The 21,974-nt window shown below is 44.5% G+C and overlaps 1 protein-coding gene and 1 long non-coding RNA gene across 2 annotated transcripts in view; one reads left to right on the plus strand and one right to left on the minus strand.

The window, feature by feature from the left end:
* LOC133227155 (uncharacterized) overlaps positions 1 to 21,974 on the plus strand; it is a 37,864-nt gene that overhangs the window by 12,461 nt on the left and 3,429 nt on the right. The window lies entirely within an intron of this gene.
* LOC133261576 (olfactory receptor 10V1) lies at positions 19,988 to 21,310 on the minus strand. Its single transcript, XM_061440028.1, has one exon. The coding sequence runs from the start codon at positions 20,915 to 20,917 to the stop codon at positions 19,988 to 19,990; it is 930 nt and encodes a 309-aa protein (XP_061296012.1). The 5' UTR covers positions 20,918 to 21,310.

The raw sequence follows: 21,974 nt of genomic DNA on the forward strand, positions 1-21,974 counted from the left end.
CCTGTGGCTAACCCAGCGTCTCACCGTACTTGATGTGCGTTTCAGTTTAGCCCTTGTTGCCTCAGATCACGGTGATTGGTTATCATGTTGTTACCCTCTCTGGCCTGGTAGTTCCTTAAAGAGAGAACATGTCTTTTTCCATCTTTAGGTCTCACAATCTCACACTTTGATGTTCAATATGGGATGACATCAGAAGAGGGAATGGAAGAACCCAGTGGCTGAACACGTGGTCTAATTTTTTAAGGATATTTGGCTGCTCCAGCTCTTAGGTGGGGCACACAGAATCTGATCTTTGTTGCGGCCGGCCAGGGATCAAGCCCTCTGCATGGCGGGTGTGGAGTCTTAGCCACTGGACCACCAGGGAAGTCCCACCAGGCCGAATTTTTGCCCTGCATCTCTTCTCTGAAATGGACGGATGTTCAAAAGACAGAACTAAGAAAAGAAATCTCATCTCTTTTCTTGCTTCCTTTTTGGTAAATTCAGACTGAAATTGAAGAAAGTAGGGAAAACCACTAGACCATTCAGGTATGACCTAAATCAAATCCCTTATGATTATACAGTGAAAGTGAGAAATAGATTTAAGGGCCTAGATCTGATAGATAGAGTGCCTGATGAACTATGGAATGAGGTTGGTGACATTGTACAGGAGACAGGGATCAAGACCATCCCCATGGAAGAGAAATGCAAAAAAGCAAAATGGCTGTCTGGGGAGGCCTTACAAATAGCTGTGAAAAGAAGAGAAGCGAAAAGCAAAGGAGAAAAGGAAAGATATAAACATCTGAATGCAGAGTTCCAAAGTATAGCAAGAAGCGATAAGAAAGCCTTCCTCAGCGATCAATGCAAAGAAATAGAGGAAAACAACAGAATGGGAAAGACTAGAGATCTCTTCAAGAAAATTAGAGATACCAAGGGGATATTTCATGCAAAGATGGGCTCGATAAAGGACAGAAATGGTATGGACCTAACAGAAGCAGAAGATATTAAGAAGAGATGGCAAGGATACACAGAAGAACTATACAAAAAAGATCTTCATGACTCAGATAATCACAATGATGTGATCACTGACCTAGAGCCAGACATCCTGGAATGTGAAGTCAAGTGGGCCTTAGAAAGCATCACTACAAACAAAGCTAGTGGAGGTGATGGAATTGCAGTTGAGCTATTCCAAATTCTGAAAGATGATGCTGTGAAAGTGTTGCACTCAATATGCCAGCAAATTTGGAAAACTCAGCAGTGGCCACAGGACTGGAAAAGGTCAGTTTTCATCCTAATCCCAAAGAAAGGCAATGCCAAAGAATGCTCAAACTATCGCACAATTACACTCATCTCACACACTAGTAAAGTAATGCTCAAAATTCTCCAAGCCAGGCTTCAGCAGTATGTGAACCGTGAACTTCCTGACGTTCAAGCTGGTTTTAGAAAAGGCAGAGGAACCAGAGATCAAATTGCCAACATCTGCTGGATCATCAAAAAAGCAAGAGAGTTCCAGAAAAACATCTATTTCTGCTTTATTGACTATGCCAAAGCCTTTGACTGTGTGGATCACAATAAACTGTGGAAAATTCTGAAAGAGATGGGAATACCAGACCACCTGACCTGCCTCTTGAGAAACCTCTATGCAGGTCAGGAAGCAACAGTTAGAACTGGACATGGAACAACAGACTGGTTCCAAATAGGAAAAGGAGTATGTCAAGGCTGTATATTGTCACCTTGCTTATTTAACTTATATGCAGAGTACATAATGAGAAACGCTGGGCTGGAAGAAGCACAAGCTGAAATCAAGATTGCCGGGAGAAATATCAATCACCTCAGATATGCAGATGACACCACCCTTATGGCAGAAAGTGAAGAGGAACTAAAAAGCCTCTTGATGAAAGTGAAAGTGGAGAGTGAAAAAGTTGGCTTAAAACTCAACATTCAGAAAATGAAGATCATGGCATCCGGTCCCATCACTTCATGAGAAATAGATGGGGAAACAGTGGAAACAGTGTCAGACTTTATTTTTGGGGCCTCCAAAATCACTGCAGATGGTGACTGCAGCCATGAAATTAAAAGACGCTTACTCCTTGGAAGGAAAGTTATGACCAACCTAGATAGCATATTGAAAATCAAAGACATTACTTTGCCAACAAAGGTCTGTCTAGTCAAGGCTATGGTTTTTCCAGTGGTCACATGTGGATGTGAGAGTTGGACTGTGAAGAAGGCTGAGCACTGAGGAATTGATGCTTTTGAACTGTGGTGTTGGAGAAGACTCTTGAGAGTCCCTTGGACTGCAAGGAGATCCAACCAGTCCATTCTGAAGGAGATCAGCCCTGGGATTTCTTTGGAAGGACTGATGTTGAAGCTGAAACTCCAGTACTTTTGCCACCTCTTGGGAAGAGTTGACTCATTGGAAAAGACTCTGATGCTGGGAGGGATTGGGGGCAGGAGGAGAAGGGGACAACAGAGGATGAGATGGCTGGATGGCATCACTGACTCGATGGACGTGGGTCTGGGTGAACTCTGGGAGTTGGTGATGGACAGGGAGGCCTGGTGTGCTACGATTCATGGGGTCGCGCAGAGTCAGACATGACTGAGCAACTGAGCTGAACTGAACTGAACTTAGTGGTAAAGAATCCGCCTGCCAATGCAAGAGACCTGGGTTTCATCCCTGGGTCAGAAAGATCCCCTGGAGAAAGAAATGGCAACCCACTGCAGTATTCTTGACTGGAGAATCCCATGGACAGAGAAGCCTGGCAGGTTACAGTCCATGGGGTTGCAAAGAGTCAGACACGACTTAGTGACTAAACCGCAAGAAGAACCATCCCCCATTTTACTCCGGTCCTTCCTTCCTTTTATCTTTCCCCACTTCTTGCTTGTAATAAGGAAAACGGTTCATTGTCAAAAAATAAAGCAATATGGATTAGGACCTAAAGGACAAAATAAATAATCATGATTAGATGCTGATATAAATACATAATTGAATAAAATTAAAGAGGGAGAACAGACAAATGTCCCAAACAGTAGATACTTCCTTCTCAATCTGGGGGAGAATAACTCTGTATTATATGGACATGAGTTTGAGCAAACTCCGGGATATAGTGGAAGACAGGGAAGCCTGGGGTGCTGCAGTCCATGGGATCGCAAAGAGTCAGACTCGACTGAGCGATTGAATAACAAACTCTATATTCCTCAAGCGTGAAAGTAAGTGGTGACTTCCTTCCCAAAAAACCAACATGGAAAGGGAGGAAAAAAGGTAAGTTTACACTGGAGCACATGACAAATGCAACCTCCATCTGGTGATCAATGTCAACAGTGAAGCCATGTTTTCAGTATGTGCCCTTGACACGACGTGGTTAGAATGATGCTTCACCTCCGTGTCTTTCTTCCCCAAACTCAGAACCCTTTGTCTCACTGTCAGAAAAATTCAATCTGAAGGAAATTCTTCAAAATACCTGGCCAGAACGTCTCAAAACTGTCAAGGTTATTAAAAATAAGCAAAGTCTGAGAAACTCACAGCCAAGAAGAACCTTACGGGACACCACAACTGAGTATTATGTGGTATCAGGTGGATGGGACGCTTGGACAGAAAAAGGTAACATGTGAAGAAAGTATGGAATTTAGTTCTCAAGAAATGTGTCAATACTGGTTAACTAGTAATGACAAATGTACTTTAATCACGTTAACAATAGGGGAAACTGAGGGCAGTGTATAGACACTCCCAGTCTTTTCTAAAGCAGATATGCCCCTGGCACTTCCCTGGTGGCACTGTGGCTAAGACTCCAAGCTCCCAGTGCAGGGGGCCCAGGCTGGACCCTTGGTCAGGGAACTGGATTCCACATGCTGCAATGAAGAGTTCCACACCACAATTAGAGGTCCCGCACGCCACAGCTGTGACTGCACGGCCAAATAAAGAAATGTTTATTTAGAAAATAATAAATATTCCTCAGTTTATGTTATCATGTTGATCGCCTTTGTGGAAATTATTGCAGTCTATAATGATCTTTTCTGTTGTTTTAGCACCAGCATTCATTAGCAGGCTGACACAACATGTAAAGTAGGCAAAGACTGTTTTCACTGCATCTTTGGTTTCCTTACTTCTCCATATACCATGGAGCCCTGGTTAGAATTTAGAGCCACGGCTTCCTCCTAGAACTCAATAAGACATTGCATACAGGCCTGTTTCTTAATAGCATCTTTTTCTTGTTTTTTTTTTTTTTTTTTTGAGCAGAGAAAGGTTTATTTCAGGACCAAGCAAGGAGAACAAGTGGCTTGTGTTCAAAAATCCAACTCCTGTTAAGAGCATCTTCAGATCAGATCAGATCAGATCAGTTGCTCAGTCGTGTCCGACTCTTTGCGACCCCATGAATCGCAGCACGCCAGGCCTCCCTGTCCATCACCAACTCCTGGAGTTCACTCAGACTTACGTCCATCGAGTCAGTGATGCCAACCAGCCATCTCATCCTCTGTCGTCCCCTTCTCCTCCTGCCCCCAATCCCTCCCAGCATCAGAGTCTTTTCCAATGAGTCAACTCTTCACATGAGGTGGCCAAAGTACTGGAGTTTCAGCTTTAGCATCATTCCTTCCAAAGAAATCCTAGGGCTGTTCTCCTTCAGAATGGACTGGTTGGATCTCCTTGCAGTCCAAGGGACTCTCAAGAGTCTTCTCCAACACCACAGTTCAAAAGCATCAATTCTTCGGCACTCAGCCTTCTTCACAGTCCAACTCTCACATCCATACATGACCACTGGAAAAACCATAGCCTTGATGGACAGGGAGGCCTGGCGTGCTGTGATTCATGGGGTCGCAAAGAGTCCGACACGACTGAGCGATTGATCTGATCTGATCTGACTAGACGGACCTTTGTTGGCAAAGTAATGTCTCTGCTTTTCAATATGCTATCTAGGTTGGTCATAACTTTCCTTCCAAGGAGGAAGCATCTTTTAATTTCATGGCTGCAGTCACCATCTGCAGTGATTTTGGAGCCCCCAAAAATAAAGTCTTGCCGGGGTCCAGCCTCGGCTGATCCAGGGTATTCGAAGGAGAGACGGCATCGGCGAGGATCAGGAAACAACTGCTTAATTAAACGTTAATTAAGGATATAAAGAGTAATAGAATGAGGATAGCTCAGTGAGGGAATTCAGTGGAGAAAAGAGGCTGAGTAGCTTGGTTTACACAGGAGACCAATAAAACTTCAAGACAAGAAGTTTGCACAACTTACGTAGGCCGCAGGCGTCCTTCCATTCTCCTGCAGGAGAGGAGACACTGAGGCCTCCCCAGTCGGATCTTAGAAGCCTAGGCATAATTAGTAAGCATGGTGGGTTCCACGCTCCAGATGGAGACTCAGCCAGAGTGAGAGAGAGAGCGACATGGGGAGACCAAGTTTCGGTGAACAAGGCCTGCACTTTATTTTCCAAAGTAGTTTTATACCTTAAGTTGTGCATAGAGGATAATGGGGGAAGGGGTAGAGTCTTGCAAGGACAGCAGTTCCTGATCCTAATCGAAGCCAGGCTTTCAAACTTATCATATGCAAAAGTTCAGGTGAATTACAGCATCTTCTGGCCAGGAGGCCTGTTAACATTTTAAGAAACTTATTTTTCTCTAAAGGTAATTATTCCAAAGTCAGGAGCCACCCTCCAAAAGCATTAGATAAAGTTGCATTCCTATAGGGCAAAGGTGTGGTAGGCTCAGTCAAGAATTAACTCAAGGGTCCAAGGTTACAAACATTAAAGCTACTACTTACACCAATTATATTAATCAATACACTGCCAGGGACACAGCAGGTAAGGGATATGGAGACTTAGCAGCAAACATTGGCCCAATAAATGAAAAACCCTTCACCAATACAATTTCGAATCAATCTTTTAACTACTCAAAGGATCTGTGTTTAGACAGTTTAGAACATCTCCCGCCTCTCACAGTTGGGAGGCTCTGAACAATCACATGTGGCCAGAAAAACCTATTCAGGCAGGCTAGAGGACTTCCAAAGGAGTTTGTAGGTTGAAACACTGTCACACCCAGGAATTATTAACTGGAGCTGTAAGCTAACTCTTTTTTCAGAGAGAGGTAGTGGGGGACAGCCCCCCGTAAAGTCAGAGGTGTAGGTGAGAGCACAAAGCAGAAAGTAGGCAGACTCTGGTTTTGGGGATAGATGCTCGAGAATTTCCAGGGGGACTCCTGAGGCTCGATCCCACCTTTGCGTATGCCGAGCCTCCTTCCTCATGACCTTTGTCATGAGTGGAGCTCCTCACGCTGGCTCCCAGCAGTGATAGAATTCCAGTTGAGCTATTCCAGATCCTGAAAGATGATGCTGTGGAAAGTGCTGCATTCAATATGCAATATGCCGGCTCCTGGCAAAGTCTGACACTGTTTCCACTGTTTCCCCATCTATTTCCCATGAAGTGATGGGATCTGATGCCATGATCTTCGTTTTATGAATATTGAGCTTTAAGCCAACTTTTTTACTCTCCTCTTTCACTTTCATCAAGAGGCTTTTTAGTTCCTCTTCACTTTCTGCCATAAGGGTGGTGTCATCTGCATATCTGAGGTTATTGATATTTCTCCCGGCAATCTTGATTCCAGCTTGTGTTTCTTCCAGTCCAGCGTTTCTAATCATGTACTCTGCATATAAGTTAAATAAACAGGGTGACAATATACAGCCTTGACATACTCCTTTTCCTATTTGGAACCAGTCTATTGTTCCATGTCCAGTTCTAACTGTTGCTTCCTGATCTGCATAGAGGTTTCTCAAGAGGCAGATCAGGTGGTCTGGTATTCCCATCTCTTTCAGGATTTTCCACAGTTTATTGTGATCCACACAGTCAAAGGCTTTGGCATAGTCAATAAAGCAGAAATAGATGTTTTTCTGGAACTCTCTTGTTTTTCGATGATCCAGCGGATGTTGGCAATTTGATCTCTGGTTCCTCTGCCTTTTCTAAAACCACCTTGAACATCAGGAAGTTCACAGTTCATGTATTGCTGAAGCCTGGCTTGGAGAATTTTGAGCATTACTTTACTAGAGTGTGAGATGAGTGCAATTGTGCGGTAGTTTGAGCATTCTTTGGCATTGCCTTTCTTTGGGATTAGGACGAAAACTGACCTTTTCCAGTCCTGTGGCCACTGCTGAGTTTTCCAAATTTGCTGGCATATTGAATGCAGCACTTTCACAGCATCATCTTTCAGGATTTGGAATAGCTCAACTGGAATTCCATCACCTCCACTAGCTTTGTTCGTAGTGATGCTTTCTAAGGCCCACTCGACTTCACACTCCAGGATGTCTGGCTCTAGGTCATATCACATCATCGTGATTATCTGGGTCATGAAGATCTTTTTGTACAGTTCTTCTGTGTATTCTTGCCATCTCTTCTTAATTTCTTCTGCTTCTGTTAGGTCCATACCATTACTGTCATTTATCGAGCCCATCTTTGCATGAAATCTTCCTTTGGTATCTCTAGTTTTCTTGAAGAGATCTCTAGTCTTTCCCATTCTGTTGTTTTCCTCTATTTCTTTGCATTGATTGCTGAAGAAGGCTTTCTTATCTCTTCTTGCAATTCTTTGGAACTCTGCATTCAGATGTTTATATCTTTCCTTTTCTCCTTTGCTTTTTGCTTCTCTTCTTTTCACAGCTATTTGTAAGGCATTTGTAAGGCATTGACAGCCATTTTGCTTTTTTGCATTTCTTTTCCATGGGGATGGTCTTGATCCCTGTCTCCTGTACAATGTCACGAACCCCATTCCATAGTTCATCAGGCACTCTATCTATCAGATCTAGGTCCTTAAATCTATTTCTCACTTCCACTGTATAATCATAAGGGATTTGATTTAGGTCATACCTGAATGGTCTAGTGGTTTTCCCTACTTTCTTCAATTTCAGTCTGAATTTGGCAATAAGGAGTTCATGGTCTGAGCCACAGTCAGCTCCTGGTCTTGTTTTTGCTGACTGTATAGAGCTTCTCCATCTTTGGCTGCAAAGAATATAATCAATCTGATTTTGGTGTTGACCATCTGGTGATGTCCATGTATGGAGTCTTCTCTTGTGTTGTTGGAAGAGGGTGTTACGACCAGTGCATTTTCTTGGCAAAACTCTATTAGCCTTTGCCCTGCTTCATTCCCTATTCCAAGGCCAAATTTGCCTGTTACTCCAGGTGTTTCTTGACTTCCTACTTTTGCATTCCAGTCCTCTATAATGAAAAGGACATCTTTTTTGGGTGTTAGTTCTAAAAGGTCTTGTACATCTTCATAGAACCATTCAACTTCAGCTTCTTCAGCATTACTGGTTGGGGCATAGACTTGGATTACTGTGATATTGAATGGTTTGCCTCAGAAACGAACAAAGATCATTCTGTCGTTTTTGAGATTGCATCCAAGTACTGTATTTCGGACTCTTTTGTTGACCATGATGGCTACTCCATTTCTTCTGAGGGATTCCTGCCCGCAGTAGTAGATATAATGGTCATCTGAGTTAAATTCACCCATTCCAGTCCATTTCAGTTCGCTGATTCCTAGAATGTCGACATTCACTCTTGCCATCTCTTGTTTGACCACTTCCAATTTGCCTTGATTCATGGACCTGACATTCCATGTTCCTATGCAATATTGCTCTTTACAGCATCGGACCTTGCTTCTATCACCAGTCACATCTACAGCTGGGTATTCTTTTTGCTTTGGCTCCATCCCTTCATTCTTTCTGGAGTTATTTCTCCACTTATCTCCAGTAGCATGTTGGGCACCCACTGACCTGGGGAGTTTCTTTTTCAGTATCCTATCATTTTGCCTTTTCATACTGTTCATGGGGTTCTCAAGGCAAGAATACTGAAGTAGTTTGCCATTCCCTTCTCCAGTGGACCACATTCTGTCAGATCTCTCCACCACGACCCTCCCGTCTTGGGTTGCCCCACGGGCATGGCTTAGATTCATTGAGTTAGACAAGGCTGTGGTCCTAGTGTGATTAAATTGACTAGTTTTCTGTGAGTATGGTTTCAGTGTGTCTACCCTCTGATGCCCTCTTGCAACACCTACCATCTTCTTACATCACCCTTAACCTAAGTCAACAGATCGGCACTGTATAGAGATTCCTCTTAAGAGCATCTTACACCACCCTTAACTTAAGTCAATGGATTGGCACGGTACAGAGAGTCCTCTTAAGACCATCTTACATCATCCTTAATCTTAGTCAATGGATCAGCACTGTACAGAGATTCCTCATAAGAGCATCTTCAGTTCAGTTCATTCAGTTCAGTCACTCATGTCCGACCCCATGAATCACAGCACACCAGGTCTTCCTGTACATCACCATCTCCCGGAGTATCTTACACCACCTTTAACCTTAGTCAACGGATTGGCGGTACAGAGAGTCCACCTTGAAATACACGTATCTTCTTTGTTCACTTTCTGTCTTTCCCATTAGATCGCAATCCCCACAAGGTGACCGTCTTCTCTGTCCATGCACTGCTGCATTCTCAGGATGTTCCAGGTTGCCATATATCAAAGATGCTCAGTTAGTGACTGTTGAGTGAAGGAAGGAAGGAAATCTGGTGATTATAACCTAGACCTGTAGGATCATTGCAACTGGAGCAGAACTACCATGACATTACATTTTAGATAGAAGACCCTTCACGCCTTCCTAAGGAGAGGCAGTAGACAACATGCCTTCCACGTGGGCTCCATTTCCCTCCTTCCCTCCCTCTCACCTTCCCTTGTCTCTTTCCTTCCTCCCTCTCTCCCTTGCCCACTTCCCATTCTCCCTCCCTTCCTTCCTTTTCTTCCTTCCCTCCTCCATTCTTTCTTTCTTTCAATAATAAAAGTAATAATATCCCCAAGCATCCCATGAAGTGTGAATAACATGACATTGCCTGGAGTTGTGTACATAAGGTGGTGACGTACGTTGCTAGGAAGTCACTTCTAGGAGACTTCATTGAAAAGTTGTCAGTGAACCAGAAGCACCCGGCTATTAAGGATAAAGAAAGGCTGTTTCTGTGCACAGCTGGGGGCTTCCCCCACCTGGGGATCCCTGAAGACAAGGATGACAAAGAGGCTGAGAGCCCTGAAAGACAGACACGGAGGAAGGGCTAGGTGTTAGGCCCTAAGCACCATGCATCTCCCTATGTGTTTAATCAAAAGCGGGGGCGGACAGCGAAGGCAGACTGTGTTTCATACAGCCTGTGTTAGTCTTTGAAGTATTTCTGCGCTTTGACCGGTGTGTTCAGTTTCTTCCTTTAGGTTATTTAACCTGCACTTCTCCAGATGATTTTTTTTTTTTTTTTTTGAGTGTCATGCATTCAGTTAAGTTCAGTCGCTCAGTCATGTCTGACTCTGCGACCCCATGGACTGCAGCACACCAGGCCTCCCTGTCCATCACCAACTCCCAGAGTTTGCTCAAACTACATGCCCATCAAGTCGGTGATGCCATCCAACCAGCTCATCCTCCTTCATCCCCTTCTCCTCCAGCCTTCAGTCTTTCCCAGCAGGAGGGTCTTTTCCAATGAGTCAGTTCTTCCCATCAGGTGGCCAAAGTATTGGAGTTTCAGCTTCAGCATCAGTCCTTCCAATGAATATTCAGGACTAATTTCCTTTAGGATGGATTGGTTGGATCTCCTTGCAGTCGAAGGGACTCTCAAGAGTCTTCTCCAACACCACAGTTCAAAAGCATCAATTCTTTGGCACTCAGCTTTCTTCACCGTCCAACTCTCACATCCATACATGACCACTGGAAAAACCATAGCATTGACTAGACGGACCTTTGTTGGCAAAGTAATGTCTCTGCTTTTTAATATGCTGTCTAGGTTTTTCATAGCTTTTCTTTCAAGGAGCAAGTGTCTTTTAATTTCAGGGCTGCAGTCACCATCTGCAGTGATTTTGGAGTCCAAGAAAATAAAGTCTGACACTGTTTCCATTGTTTCCCCATCTTTTTGCCATGCAGTGATGGGACTGGATGCCATGATCTTAGCTTTTTGAATGCTGAGTTTTAAGCCAGCCTTTTCACTCTCCTCTTTCACTTTCATCAAGAGGCTCTTTAGTTCCTCTTCACATTCTGTCATAAGGGTGGTGTCATCTGCATATCTGAGGTTATTGATATTTCTCCTAGCAATCTTGATTCCAGCTTGTGCTTCATCCAGCCCAGCATTTTGCATGATATACTCTGTATATAAGTTAAATAAGCAGGGTGACAATATACAGCCTTGACATACTCCTTTTCCTATTTGGAACCAGTCTGTTGTTCCATGTCCATTTCTAACTGTTACTTCCTGATCTGTATACAGATTTCTCAGGAAGAAGATCAGGTGGTCTGGTATTCCTATCTCTTGAAGAATTTTCCACATTTTGTTGTGATCCACACAGTCAAAGTCTTTGGCATAGTCAATAAAGCAGAAATAGATGTTTTTCTGGAATTCTCTTGCTTTTTCTATGATCCAACAGATGTTGGTAATTTGATCTCTGTTTCCTCTTCCTTTTCTAAATCTAGCTAGAACATCTGGAAGTTCATGGTTCACATACTGTTGAAGCCTGGCTTAGGGAATTTTGAGCATTACTTTGCTAACGTGTGAGATGAGTGCAATTGTTCATTCTGGTAAATTTACGAGATATTCAAAGATATATTAGGTATCGTCTCTGGCATCAGTGAGGTCAGCGTCTGACTTGGGAGATAAAACACAGCTTTATCTCCCGAGTTGTTAGGGAGGCCAGAAATGCTTCCCTAATAACAGAGTCCAAAGTGAGACTGTCCCTTGAAAGTGATGCTATCATAGTTGAGGATGGACAGACAGTAAGAGTCAGGGAAGGCTTTGTGGTGGAGGTGAGCTGGCCCTGAAAGAATGACTGCGCATCAATGATGATTGAATTGATTTAATGTTTTTGAAATCTCTGGATCCCAAGCTAATAGAAATAGTTTCTTTCTCCCAAGCGGTCAGAGTGTACCTAGAAAGGTAACTAGGAGCAGTACCATGTTACAGATGCAGCGATGTCGTTATATTCCAGCACAGAAGGTGCTCAGGCACAGCGCCATCACATGTTCTGGCGTGAGAGGGTGGCCAGGAAGCCTTTTTAGCTGATGTGCTGCTGGGCTAAGTAGCTCAGAATAAAATTTTGCGTCCTTTAAAAGTACGTAAAAGGCAGGCTTCCCTGGTGGCTCAGTGGTAAAGAATTGCCTGCCCACGCCATGGACACGGGTTCAATCCCTGGTCTAGGAAGATCCCACACGCTGCAGAGCAACTAAGCCCAGGCGCCACAACTACCGAGCCTGCGCTCTAAGCCGGGAGCCGCGACTACTGAGCCCCCGCGCCCATGGGCCGAGGCTCTGCAACAGGAGGAACCACAGCAATGAGAGGCCCAAGCATTGCAGCTGGAGAGTCGCCCCCCAGCCACGACTAGAGAAAGCCCACTCACAGAGACAGACCGAGAACCACCAAAAATAAACAAATGACCCTTTTAGAAATGGTACATAAAAGAGAAGGGATGGTGGGGTAGCATTTAGCTTTTAACCATCTTCCATATTTTAAACAGAAAAGATGGAACGTGCTGCTGCTGCTAAGTCACTTCAGTCGTGTCCGACTCTGTGCGACCCCATAGACGGCAGCCCACCAGGCTCCCCCCTCCCTGGGATTCTCCAGGCAAGAACAGTGGAGTGGGTTGCCATTTCCTTCTCCAATGCATGAAAGTGAAAAGTGAAAGTGAAGTCGCTCAGTCGTGCCCAACTCCCAGCGACCCCATGGACTGAAGCCTACCAGGCTCCTTCGTCCATGGGATTTTCCAGGCAAGAGTACTGGAGTGGGGTGCCATTGCCTTTGAGAGAGTCATTTCCTAGGCAGGTTGATAGGGAGTCTAGGGGTCCCCAAGGAGAGAGGGGTCTGGAATTCTCAAGGAGGAAGAAAGGACAAACTTTTTTCTTTCTCCACATTCCTTAGGATTATATAACAATAATGTATCCTGCCTAAGGACAGTCTTTGGATTAAACCTTCTGGCTAATCCTGTTATCTTAAAATGTAAATTATGGGAGTAGGTCTGATGAGGTCTTTACAACCTCCAGATATTCTTTGGATTCATTGGAGAGTATATAACTTCATTGTTAACACTAGTAAGCGGGTACTCTTTCTGCCCCCTTCTGATGCCTATGTCAGAAGCTTTCTCTATCTCCTTTATACTTTAATAAAAGTTTATTACACAAAAGCTCTGAGCGATCAAGCCTCGTCTCTGGCCCTGGATTGAATTCTTCTCCTCCGGGGGCCAAGAATCCTGGTGTATTCACGTGATTCAACAACAACCTTTCACCTTTTCCAAAAGATGGAATGTAGTGAGCCATAAATCACTGAAAAATCATTGAAAGGGGTGGAGAGGTGGGCTCTAGGCTCAGACTCCAGGAGAGACTCTACAACATGGAACTGTCATCCCGAGGAACCAGGTTGTTTAACTGAAAGCATCAGGGGGAGCAGGGAGTCCCCAAAGATGGAATGTTTGACCCCAGAACCACGACTCAGGTACTCGACTCCCAGCAGCAGAATGGAAGCCTCACGCTCAGGACACTTCCTTCTCCAGGTTACTGGACTTCAATTCACATCTTAAGGGATTGCATTTAGTTGGTGGAAAGTAAATAATATCCTAGTGGCTAGAGAATCTGGGAAGTCTAAAGCTGGTACGTGAAGATTCACCAGAGGGTGGTTGGACTAGGTTATGCACAGACCAAGCTGCCATATCCTGCACAAGTGGCACACCAGCTGCAAAAGTCAGAGAGCACCTGGTCCATTACCCTGTGTGTGTGTGTGTGTGTGTGTGTGAATTATAAATTGTTGTCGTTTAGTTGCTAAGTCATGTCCAACTCTTTTCTGAGCCCAGGGACTGTAGCCCACCAGGCTCCTCTGTCCGTGGAGTTTTCTAGGCAAGAACACTGGAGTGGGCTGCCCTTCCCTTCTCCAGGGGATCTTCCCAGCCCAGGGATGGAGCCCAGGTCTCCTGCATTGGCAGGAGGGTTCTTTACTACTGTGCCACCAGGGAAGCCCAATTATAAATTACAAACTTGAACATTCTCCACGTGTTTGACTGGGGTGAGACAATTTCTGATCTGTAATTTGCAGTCCATTTAGACAGCCCACTTACCTGAGATCCCACCTACCAACTAAAGATCCTGTATGCTGCTACTAAGACCTGGCACAGCCCAATAAATAAATATTAAAAAAAAAAAAAAAAGTAGTGGTTCTCTTCAAAAGCAACCAACAAACAAAGAAACTAGTGATGACCAAGCGTCCATAGGAAGTTACTCAAATACGCCAAATGTACGTCACTTGAAAATAAGGCTTCTAAATGGCTAGGTTTATATGTGTTTTAGTGTATTTTGATTGTATGAAAGGATTTGATATGCTTTCTATGATGTCCTTCTTGAAAAGATGGTTTAGTCTGGATTGCATGGTGAATTGGTTACTTCTTTGCGGCAAAAGGAACCACTCCAGACTTAAAATACCAGTCATTTTATTTTCCCAGGCTTCTGTGGGTCAGCATTTAGGCCAGCTCAGCTGGGCAGTCCTTCTGCTGGTCTTGATGGGGTCACTCATGTGGCTTCAGACATCCGGTGGTTTGACTGGGGCTGTTCCAGGGAGCCTCAGCTTGGCATCCAGTTTGTGCTCCGTGGGGTGTCGCCCTAGCTCTGGCTTCTTCACAGGTCAGTCTTAGGACAGCGAGAGAAGACAGGCTCCAAAGGGAAGAGTGACAGCTGTGGCACCTTTGCGGACGTCCCAGGGACCAGCGAGTCACGTGTCCCTGGAGGAGCACCTTTGCGGACGTCCCAGGGACCAGCGAGTCCCGTGTCCCTGGAGGACAGAGGTCACCTAGAGGCATGGATACAGGACAGCGGGGCCCCCTGGGGCAGGTCCCATGGAGATGGGACCGCAGCAGGTATTGACTGAGCGGCTTTCTATCTCGTTGGACGACAATTCCCAAAGAGGAAGACTGCATTCCTCCTGGCCTATTCTAGATATTTGTCAATGACTTGGAGAAGGAAATGACATACAATTATAATTTTGGCCATGACATAAAATTCTGATGAATGAGATAAATCCTGAAGACCACTTTGTGAGTTTGGATCCCTCCAAAACCAATAAAAGCAAAATGTATCGTGTTAAATAAAAAGTTTTGCATGTACGTTAGTAAAATAAATTATGGTCAGGCAGCATTGAGAGTCATATGAAAACTGTACTTGGGGACTTGCCTGGTGATCCAGTGGTCAAGACTCTGCTTCCATCCCTGGTCAGGGACATAAGATCCCACATGCCCGTGTGGCACAGCCAATAAAAGAAAGAAACAAAGAAAACTATATTTGATTCATATTTATGAGACTAAAATGATCAAAATTAATTAATAAAAATACAGTTCACAGGTAAAAGTAAAAATTAATGGGTGAATTTAACTCAGATGACCATTGTATCTACTACTGTGGGCAAGAATCCCTTAGAAGAAGTGGAGTAGCCATCATGGTCAACAAAAGAGTCTGAAATGCAGTACTTGGGTGCAGTCTCAAAAATGACACAATGATCTCTGTTCATTTCCAAAGCAAACCATTCAGTATCACAGTAATCCAAGCCTATACCCCAACCAGTAATGCTGAAGAAGCTGAAGTAGAACGGTTCTATGAAGACCTACAAGACCTTGCTCCCTGGAAGAAAAATTATGACCAACCTAGGTGGCATATTAACAAGCAGAGATATTACTTTGCCAACAAAGGTCTGTCTAGTCAAGGCTATGGTTTTTCCAGTGGTCATGTATGGATGTGAGAGTTGGACTATAAAGAAAGCTGAGCATGGAAGAATTGATGCTTTTGAACTGTGGTGTTGGAGGAAATTCTTGAGAGTCCACTGGGCGGCAAGGAGATCCAACCACTCCATCCTAAAGGAGATCAGTCCTGGGTGCTCATTGGAGGGACTGATGCTGAGGCTGAAACTCCAATACTTTGGCCACCTGATGCAAAGAGCTGACTCACTGGAAAAGACCCTGGTGAGGAGCTACCCCACACCCGAGGTCATGGGCAGTGGCCGAGAGGAGCAACCCCACGCTCAAGGAGCAGCGGCTGCATGGGGAGGGCCGAGAGGAGCTACTCCACGTTCAAGGTCAGGAGGGGTGGCCGTGAGGAGATACCCCTCGTCCAAGGTAAGGAGCAGCAGCTGCACTTTGCTGGAGCAGCCGTGAAGATATACCTCTCATCCAAGGTAAGAAAAACCCAAGTAAGATGGTAGGTGTTGTGAGAGGGCATCGGTGGGCAGACAGACTGAAACCATAATCACAGAAAACTAGCCAATCTGATCACACGGACCACAGCCTTGTCTAACTCAATGAAACTAAGCCATGCTGTGTGGGGCCACCCAAGACAGATGGGTCATGATGGAGAGATGTGACAGAATGTGGTCCACTGGAGAAGGGAATGGCAAACCACTTCAGTATCCTTGCCTTGAGAACCCCATGAACAATATGAAAAGGCAAAATGATAGGATACTGAAAGAGGAACTCCCCAGGTTGGTAGGTGCCCAATATGCTACTGGAGATCAGTGGGGAAATAACTCCAGAAAGAATGAAGGGATGGAGCCAAAGCAAAAAAAATACCCAGCTGTAGATGTGACTGGTGATAGAAGCAAGGTCCGATGCTGTAAAGAGCAATATTGCATAGGAACCTGGAATGTCAGGTCCATGAATCAAGGCAAATTGGAAGTGGTCAAACAAGAGATGGCAAGAGTGAATGTCGACATTCTAGGAATCAGCAAACTGAAATGGACTGGAATGGGTGAATTTAACTCAGATGACCATTATATCTACTACTGTGGGCAGGAATCCCTTAGAAGAAATGGAGTAGCCATCATAGTCAACAAAAGAGTCCAAAATGCAGTACTTGGATGAAATCTCAAAAACGACAGAATGATCTCTGTTCATATCCAAGGCAAACCATTCAATATCACAGTAATCCAAGTCTATGCCCCAACCAGTAATGCTGAAGAGGCTGAAGTTGAATGGTTCTATGAAGACCTACAAGACCTTTTAGAACTAACACCCCAAAACAGATGTCCTTTTCATTATATTGGACTGGAATGCAAAAGTAGGAAGTCAAGAAACACCTGGAGTAACAGGCAAGTCTGGCCTTGGAGTACAGAATGAAGCAGGGCAAAGGCTAATAGAGTTTTGCCAAGAGAATACCCTGGTCATAGCAAACACCCTCTTCCAACAACACAAGAGAAGACTCTACACATGGACATCACTAGATGGTCAACACCAAAATCAGATTGATCATATTCTTTGCAGCCAAAGATGGAGAAGCTCTATACAGTCAACCAAAACAAGACCAGGAGCTGACTGTGGCTCAGACCATGAACTCCTTATTGCCAAATTCAGACTGAAATTGAAGTAAGTAAGGAAAACCACTAGACCATTCAGCTTTGACCTAAATCAAATCCCTTATGATTATACAGTGGAAGTGAAAAATAGATTTAAGGGCCTAGATCTGATAGATAGAGTGCCTGATGAACTATGGGTGGAGGTTCGTGACATTGTACAGGAGACAGGGATTAAAACCATCCCCATGGAAAAGAAATGCAAAAAAGCAAAATGGCTGTCTGAGGAAGCCTTACAAATAGCTGTGAAAAGAAGAGAAGCAAAAAGCAAAGGAGAAAAGGAAAGATATAAGCATCTGAATGCAGAGTTCCAAAGAATAGCACAGAGATAAAAAAGCCTTCCTCAGTGATCAATGCAAAGAAATAGAGGAAAACAACAGAATGGGAAAGACTACAGATCTCTTCAAGAAAATTAGAGATACCAAGGGAACATTTCATGCAAAGATGGACTTGATAAAGGACAAAAATGGTATGGCCCTAACAGAAGCAGAAGTTATTAAGAAGAGGTGGCAAGAATACACAAAAGAACTGTACAAAAAAGAGCTTCTTGACCAAGATAATCACGATGGTGTGATCACTCACCTAGAGCCAGACATCCTGGAATGTGAACTCAAGTGGGCCTTAGAAAGCATTATTAAGAACAAAGCTAGTGGAGGTGATGGAATTCCAGTTGAGCTATTTCAAATACTGAAAGATGATGCTGTGTAAGTGCTGCACTCAATATGCCAGAAAATGTGGAAAACTCAGCAGTGGCCACAGGACTGGAAAAGGTCAGTTTTCATTCAAATCCCAAAGAAAGGCAATGCCAAAGAATCCTCAAACTACCGCACAATTGCACTCATCTCGCATGCTAGTAAAGTAATGCTCGAAATTCTCCAAGCCAGGCTTCAGCAATATGTGAACTGTGAACTTCCTGATGTTCAAGCTGGTTTTAGAAAAGGCAGAGGAACCAGAGATCAAATTGCCAACATCTGCTGGATCATCAAAAAGCAAGAGAGTTCCAGAAAAACATCTATTTCTGCTTTATTGACTATGCCAAAGCCTTTAACCATGTGGATCACAATAAACTGGAAAATTCTGGAAGAGATGGGAAAAACAGACCACCTGACCTGCCTCTTGAGAAACCTTTATACAGGTCAGGAAGCAACAGTTAGAACTGGACATGGAACAACAGACTGGTTCCAAATAGGAAAAGGAGTATGTCAAGGCTGTATATTGTCACCCGGCTTATTTAACTTATATGCAGAGTACATCATGGGAAACGCTGGGCTGGAGGAAGCACAGGCTGGAATCAAGATTGTCGAGGGAAATATCAATAACCTCAGATACGCAGATGACACCACCCTTATGGCAGAAAGTGAAGAAGAACTAAAAAGCCTCTTGATGAAAGTGAAGGAGAAGAGTGAAAAAGTTGGCTTAAAACTCAACATTCAGAAAACGAAGATCATGGCATCCGGTCCCACCACTTCATGGGAAATAGATGGGGAAACAGTGGAAACAGTGTCAGACTTTATTTTTCTGGGCTCCAAAATCACTACAGATGGTGACTGCAGCCATGAAATTAAAAGACGCTTACTCCTTGGAAGCAAAGTTATGACCAACCTAGATAGCATATTCAAAAGCAGAGACATTACTTTGCCAACAAAGGTTCGTCTAGTCAAGGCTATGGTTTTTCCTGTGGTCACGTATGGATATGAGAGTTGGACTGTGAAGAAGGCTGAGTGCTGAAGAATTGATGCTTTTGAACTGTGGTGTTGGAGAAGACTCTTGAGAGTCCCTTGGACTGCAAGGAGATCCAACCAGTCCATTCTAAAGGAGATCAGTCCTGGGTATTCATTGGAAGGACTGATATTGTAGCTGAAACTCCAATACTTTGGCCACCTCATGCGAAGAGTTGACTCATTGGTAAAAACCCTAATGTTGGGAAGGATTGCGGGCAGGAGGAGAAGGGGACAACAGAGGATGAGATGGCTGGATGGCATCACCGACTCAATGGACATGAGTTTGGGTAAACTCTGGGAGTTGGTGATGGACAGGGAGGCCTGGCGTGCTGTGGTTAATGAGGTCACAAAGAGTCAGACACGACTGAGCAACGGAACTGAACTGAACTGATGACCTTTGAAGGAACAGGTGCAATCTTCTAGTTCAGCTTTGTCTTCTCAGATATAAGGAAACTGAAGTCTAGAGGCTTAGAGAGACTTGTACAAGGTAACACATACTCCTACTGGCAGAGCAAGAGTAGAACAAGGAGAGCATGACTGTGTGAAGACAGCTTAGTCTAGATTTCTGAATACTTGTGTTCTCATCCTGGTATATATTCTGGTAGCCACTTTAGTTTTCTCTTCTAAAGTAAAGAAGACAATGATACTTATGATGGGCTAAGTGAGAGAACCCACATAAAGTACCTCATACCCAGTGGATGTCCAATAAATAAATGTTGCTACTCCTCCATCCACGCCCAGGACACTGTGCTGCCCTGTGTGATAAAGCTGTATTTCAGTTGGTAGCATCCACAGCCTCCGGTGCTCCTAGAATACCATGTCTCTGTTGAGTACACTCTTGGCTCCTGCAGACCATCCGGGCATAATTATTAACAGCGTCCCATCTCATTCTCAGAAGTGTCCTGATTTAAATAAGTCACAGAACCACCCGACCTAGAGCCTGCGTAATGCCCTCCTGAGGGCATTTTTCAATTCTTTGTTCCTCATACTATAGATTAAGGGGTTTAAGATGGGAGTGATGAAGGTGTAGACCACTGACACCACCCGGCCCGTCTCAGGAGAGTAGCTGGACCTGGGGGACAAATATATGAAGCTGGTGCAGCCGTACTGCAGGAGGACCACCGAGAGGTGAGCGGAGCACGTGGACCAGGCCCGGCGGCGCCCTTCCGTGGACCGGATCCGTAAGACGGTCACCACGATGAAGACGTAGGAGACGAAGATCATCGAGAGGGGAATGCTTAGGACGGTGAAGCTGATGGCGTACAGAGCGGTCTGGTGAACGTGCGTGTCCGCGCAAGCCAGGCGCATGACAGCAGGCATGTCGCAGAAGAAGTGGTAGATTTCACTATTGTTGCAGAACGGGAGGTGGAAGATTAAAACTGTCAGCGGTAGTGACAGCAAGAACCCTAGTATCAGGGACCCCACCATCAGCTCCACACACAAGGGCCAGCTCATGAGGAGGGTGTACCCTAAAGGGTAACGGATCGCCATCAACCGGTCGTAAGCCATGACCGCGAGCAGGACGCAATCAGCCCCTCCCAGGAAGACGAAGAAAAACATCTGGGTACCACATCCAGTGATAGAAATGGGGGTTCTGCCCATTGAAAGAAGGTTTGCCAAGGCCAGGGGGGCGATGCAAGATGTATAGAGGATTTCCAGAGCTGCCAGGTTAGCCAGGAAAAAGTACATGGGGCTGTGGAGGGAATGACTGATCTGAACAATAAGGGCTATGAGGGCATTTCCACCCAGGCTGGTCAGGTACATCGCCAGGAAGGCCACAAAAATCAGCGCCTGGACCTTAGGGTCGGCTGAGAATGGACGAAAGAAGAATTGCACCTTTGCGGTTTTATTGATTTCTTCCATGGGTACCACATTGGACCTACGAAAAGGGAAGATGACAGGAGTCTCTAGGGATCTCTTTTAAGCTTTTTGCTTTCTGTTGGGGTATAGCTGATTAACAGTATTCCGATAGTTCAGGTGAACAGTGAAGGGACTCAACACACATAAACGTGTATCCGTTCTCCCCCAAACGCCCCTCCCCGCCAGGCGTCCACATATCACTGCGCGGAGCTCCTTGTGCTGGTCAGTAGGTCCCCGCCAAAGTCCCTGACCATGTCTTCCCCCCATTCTAGATGTCTCTTTTAACATGATGCTTTCCCAACTCCTCCATGCACAGAGGTACTTCGGCAGCTTTCCTTTTACAGCGGAGCATGTGACATTACAATTTATGGTTTGGCCCTCTCTCAGCTTTCTCCCTTTTCCTTCCTGCCCTGAAGACTGAGAACTCCTGGGTGCTGGGGGTTCTGACGACCTTTACTTTAACTCCCGTCTCCAGCACAGTACCTGGCAGAGAATATTTCTCAAGAAGTATTTCTGAACAAACGAATGGATAAAGTCAATTTAAAGTTCAAATTTACAAAACAGATAAAGTTGGGTATCAGTTCATCATGGGAAACTTGAAATAAAAAGTTTTAGGAACATATAAGTAGATACGTGTCAAAGTTTAAAGAAAACCGGGCATTGTGATGCTGTATCAGAAGCTCCATAGGTTACATGCATATACGATCGATACTGTGCATAAAACAGGTACCTAATGAGAACCCAGCATAGCACAGGGAACTCTGCTTAATGCTCTGTGGGGCCTGAATGGAAAGGAAACCCAGAAAAGAGGCAATATATGTATATGAATAGCTGCTGTACTCTTCCGTACGGTCGAAGCTAACACAACACTGTACAGCAACTATACGCCAGAAAAAATTAAAAAAACAAACAAACTCTGTAATTTAGTTTAAAACCTGGAGACTTTATTGATTTGTTTTGCTTCCTCTCCTTTATCCAATACTATCAGTATTTATTTGTCCCTAAACACTGATACTGTCCTTCAGAATTTCTCATCTCTAAAGACTAATATCATATGATA

This window comes from Bos javanicus, chromosome 15 (genome assembly GCF_032452875.1).
Source record: "Bos javanicus breed banteng chromosome 15, ARS-OSU_banteng_1.0, whole genome shotgun sequence".
Lineage (NCBI taxonomy): Eukaryota > Metazoa > Chordata > Mammalia > Artiodactyla > Bovidae > Bos > Bos javanicus.

Bases quoted from the DNA above. Each gene is read 5' to 3' on its own strand.
- LOC133261576 (XM_061440028.1), bottom strand. From the start codon at position 20,917: ATGGAAGAAATCAATAAAACCGCAAAGGTGCAATTCTTCTTTCGTCCA.